General features: G+C 43.2%; 1 protein-coding gene across 1 annotated transcript in view; it reads left to right on the forward strand.

The window, feature by feature from the left end:
• SARC_04659 (hypothetical protein) overlaps positions 1–4,988 on the forward strand; it is a 19,836-nt gene that overhangs the window by 1,508 nt on the left and 13,340 nt on the right. Inside the window, exons 2-6 of the mRNA XM_014301493.1 lie at positions 551–1,179; positions 1,843–2,037; positions 2,563–2,647; positions 3,272–3,416; positions 4,273–4,441. Coding sequence (XP_014156968.1) covers positions 557–1,179; positions 1,843–2,037; positions 2,563–2,647; positions 3,272–3,416; positions 4,273–4,441 — 1,217 coding nt within the window. The 5' untranslated portion in view covers positions 551–556. The remainder of the gene's footprint in view (positions 1–550; positions 1,180–1,842; positions 2,038–2,562; positions 2,648–3,271; positions 3,417–4,272; positions 4,442–4,988) is intronic.

Genomic DNA, 4,988 nt, shown 5'->3' on the forward strand with positions numbered 1-4,988 from the left:
TATGTGTGTGTGGGTGTGTGTGTGTGTATAAATATATATATATATATATGTATGTATGTATATATATATGTGTGTGTGTGTATGTGAGTGAGTGTGAGTTCATAGATATACTTAAATACTATATATATATATATATAAATATATGTAAATATATTATCGTTATGACCCCAAGTAGTCCGCGTGCACAAGAATAGAGAAAGGTGTGTAAGTACGTGTAATCAACACTTCTGGATGTGTAGATACATTTATCTACTTATCTGTGCTGCAGCATGTGCATACTCTATAGTCGATCTGTCTATATACCTAGTTATAATAGCTTTGAGCATACATCCTTGTATAAATATCTCTTTTTTTAGACTACAGGATATGCCTACATTATCTTACGCCTATTTCTCGCTGGCCAAACTTTCATCATCTGCTGAACATGTCTAGCCAACTCTGATTGCATAAATATCGCTCACAACCCGACCGTATTGGTATAGATTGCCTCTACATCTGCACATAATGACAATCGCAGATTTTAATCACCCTCAATATACAACGTTTCCAGAGTGCTATGGGGGGTGCGGAGAAAGCGAAAGAAAAATTCGTGCAAGGAGCCGAGAAAGTGAAGCACACCGCGGCCAAAGTAACTCACACGGTAGTCAACAAAGCCACACCCGGGCCCAGCAAGGACAAAGATAAGGTCAAGCAATCCCACGGCAGGCACGGCACACCCGGCAGCGTTGGTGCAGGCCTGTACGATGTCCAAAACACACACGCGACCAAGTCTGGGGCGGGTGTGGTCCACGCCGAATTAGGCCGAGACACGGATGTGATCCACACGGATCTGCGATCCAAGCCCAACAGTGGGGTGGTGAAGGGCGCCATGGCTGCTGACGACCCGAAACAGGACTCCATTTTCGCGGGGTTGACACGCGCGGAGAAGGCCATAGCGGCGCTGTCTCCCCGAGGTTCGGGATCGGGCGCCGACCCACACGCTTTCAAACAAGAAAAGGGACACGGGCATGGACATGCGGCTAGCTCGCCCAGAGGGTCTGGGGTGAAGAGCGTGGAGCAGGTGGTCGGGTGGTGCTCGTGGTGCTACAAACGCGTGCCGCAGGACATGGTGTCCCGCAATTACCTGTCGAGAAACGTGTACAAATGCACCATCTGCCACAACCGCACTCTGGCGTGCAGGTAGCATGCCGTAGTCTATACGTTTGAATCGTCTGTTTGTGGATATGCAGTGGTGACATGTTCTATTGTTCGAGTTATCTATATTTTCCTGCAAAACTGATAATGGACCTAGAATTGCTGTTGAATTGGGGAGCGATTCAGATCTGTATGAAGCGTGTATAATTTCTTCGTGCCAGTACGATCACGAGTGAAATATGTCACCAGGGACCGAACAATATGGGGAAGGAACTGTAATTCGTAAATCGTCTGCAGATTATTCAGTTTATGTATGTCTTTCAAATATATTTTTTCTATCAAGCCTATCTAGATACGCAAGCGTGTGTATGCTTATAATATGAAAGTTCATTTATATTTTTTGCGTATATATATATATATATATATTGAGTACATATTAAGTATATATATAAATATATATATATATATATATTTATTTGAATGGATATATTTATATATGTATGTTAGTATTTATGTATGTATTTATGTATGTATACATACATATATATATATATATATATAAATATATATATATATATATATAATTTTGTGTGCATTTGTGTGTGTGCATTTATATATATATACTTCATTTATACTCGCACTCCTCTTTTTTTTTTTCCGTGTCCACTTACTTTTCGCCCATGCCGACCCACGCACTACTTTACACAGAGTCAGTACAGTCACAGGCTGCAAAGGCTTCTCTCGAGGACACGATAGCTGGGATGATGAGTTGTGTTCTGTGTGCGAAAAGCGTATACCGGGCTGGGGCCACCCTGAACCAACCCCGCCACACGGCTACTGCTCGTGGTGTTATAGGGACACGATACATACGCACATACAGTCCAATCTTATCAGGAGAGACAAGTAAGTACATTTGTTTGGGCTGGTCAGTGAGTCAGATACACACGGACATACAGTCCAATCATACTTTGAGGGACAGGTGTTTATGTGGCTGAATGTACCTATTTTGTTGCATAGGTGTGCGTGTATATTTACGTAAACCCGTTCAACCACACGGCTACTGCTCGTGGTGCGACACACACGGTACACACACTTTTATATATATATATATACAGTTCTATTCTATTCTGAGATAAAAGTTTGCTCTGTTTTTGCTTATGTCTTCTTGACGGCAGACTGCTTGTCTTCTTGACAGCAGACTGTCTTCGACTTAAGATCCAAACCGTTTCACTGCCTGTAGCTAGCACCGAACCTGTCCTTGTACTATCAACCCGAATAGACGCACATGAATGGTCCCTCTTTTGCGTGTTTATGCCATTCATCCGAAAAACCCCTCGACGTGAAGTCACCACTAAACACGTGGGTGGTCCGTTGTCGTCACCGCTGAACACGTGGGTGGTTCATTGTTCCATTGTCCTATCTATCCAGGTCAGAGTGCTCGCATTGTGGCAACCGTACTGTGCCCTGTATGGTGCTGGGGGGCTGTGCGAACTTTGCACGCGCCAACACCCAGGTAGGTATCGCACACTGGTTGTCGTAGTACGGCCTACCGCTAGATGAGTGATAGTGTATTGCTTTCTAGCGTTTATCGGAGCACTATTTATTATTGTCGATTGCTCGGCCTTTTGGGGGCCTACAAAGTTGAGCCAGCGACTTTCCGAGCCATGCCGTCATTTCCATTGGTACGCCTGCTCTAGACACTGGACGGTCCATATCAGGAGGTGTTAGATTGCAAGCGATAAGACTGATTGGTGTGCGTGTATGGGCTGAGACTGCGCATGTCTTTGGTCGGCCTGTCTTTCCAGTTGTGTTCGGTCTGTTCGGGCTTTCTTGTTACGTTTGTTGTGTTCGGGAGATCTCGGTGTTATGAGAGTCACTGTTTCTCTTGACCCGCGAAATACCACACTTTTTATATCCCTAAGTTATAATCAAATGAAAAGGGCTGGTTACCAACGCGTTAAGCGTACACCGTCAATGGTGTACACATACAAGGCACATGCGTCTGTACATAGCCTACTTCACGCCGCGTCAACGTTAAACGTTTCAATTTTTATATTATTTAGAGACCAGACTCCCACTGTGCGTGTGTATCACCGGGACAATATCATTGCGTTTAACGTGTATATTATATGTTTAGGTTCCGGATACCCACTGCGCGTACCACCAGGACAAGATAGCCGACTGGGAAGATCTTGAGAGAAATATATCACACGCTAAAGCAAGGGGCGAAGTGTACCTTACCAAACACAATCGTTACGAATCATACGCCCAGCCACGCACAGGTGTGTGCTTGAGTCTGTATGCATGCATATGCATGACAGTGTGGATCTGCATATGTGCCAATGTATATCTATATATATGTCAATGTGTGTCCACATATATGCCAATGTATATCTACGTATATACCGATGTGGGTCTGTGCTCTGATCTGTATATATATACACGACCATGTCAATTTGTATCTATATACATATATCAATGTGTTCGTTTGTACTCGGATGTATGTTGACGTGGTATGTACGTACCTCTACCTACGCCTGCACGTATACATACAAACCTTGCAAACTAGCCACATTGTATCAGACCTCGAAGAGTCTGATGCTATGAGTCGGGTATTTTATTGTACACAGCATGTACTGTGTACTCACCCACACCATCCCACACAGCCGTGTGCGCCTACACCTGCACAAGCACGAGCAGAAAAAGTAATGCCAGCAACCTGCGCGTGTGAGACGCACGTGGCTCAGTTCATTACTCGAGGAATAGTTGCCCTCGGGTGTGATGACCTGAGCTCCTTGTACAGCCAACCACTCTACCCACGAGACCTCACTCCCCGTAAATCCTAAACCCTAAACCCTCTAAAACGAGACCTCACTCCCCAAGTTACCTGAACTTCTATCTCAAAACGGCCACCATTCCAATGTTCCTATGTAAACGTATAAGAATGTAGCCGACAAGACACGCCTCTCCTACACGCTCGTAGGGGGTTTTAGCTCGATGCATGTTGCATATACTCAGTCGAGTTGTGCGCTATAGTCCACCGCATCACGTTCCAGAGAAGTTACAGTCTGGCGCTTATTTGGTCTTATTGTGCAATATGGGGCGTTTTGTGTGCGTGTGTGTGTGGTATTGCTATAGGTTGTTCTGCGGAGGCTCTGGTGGACGGCAAAGACTTCCTGTGGTCCGTTTCCGAAGCCATTGAGAACGCGCAGAGCACCATCCTCATGTCATTCTGGCAAATGCACCCCTACGTGCACATGCGACGAGACGCGGCAGACTCCACTCTGGATAAACACGACTATTACAGGTACAAGGGCGATGAATATGCGTGCGTGTGTTTATATATATACATCCATACATGAATCGTGGTTATATGGATATGTGTGTGTGTATTGGCGCGTGTGGAAACAACAAGTTTTCTGTGTTGGGCGAATGTATTCCTACGTGCACGTCCGAAGGGCGCCCTCGATTCAACTCTGACAAAGCACAACTATTACAGGTACAAGGGCGAAATATATACACTTCTTTACACTTCTGCTTTTATATACTATTATATTGCTATAATATTATATCATTATAATAATATATTATTATTCTTATATTTATATTATTCTATTGTGTCATTATATCGTTATATTACTATTTTATCGTATTATATGACGTGAGATATATATATATATATGAGTGTGTATGTGTTTGTTTGTATCTTTGTATTTGTGTGTAAGTATGTTTGTATCTTTGTGTCTTTGTATGTATATATATATATATATATATATATATATATATATATATATATATATATATATATATATACTACTACTACTACTTACTTACTTACCTTACTTAACTACTAC

The sequence above is a fragment of the Sphaeroforma arctica genome, assembly GCF_001186125.1.
Source record: "Sphaeroforma arctica JP610 unplaced genomic scaffold supercont1.271, whole genome shotgun sequence".
Taxonomy (NCBI): domain Eukaryota; class Ichthyosporea; order Ichthyophonida; genus Sphaeroforma; species Sphaeroforma arctica.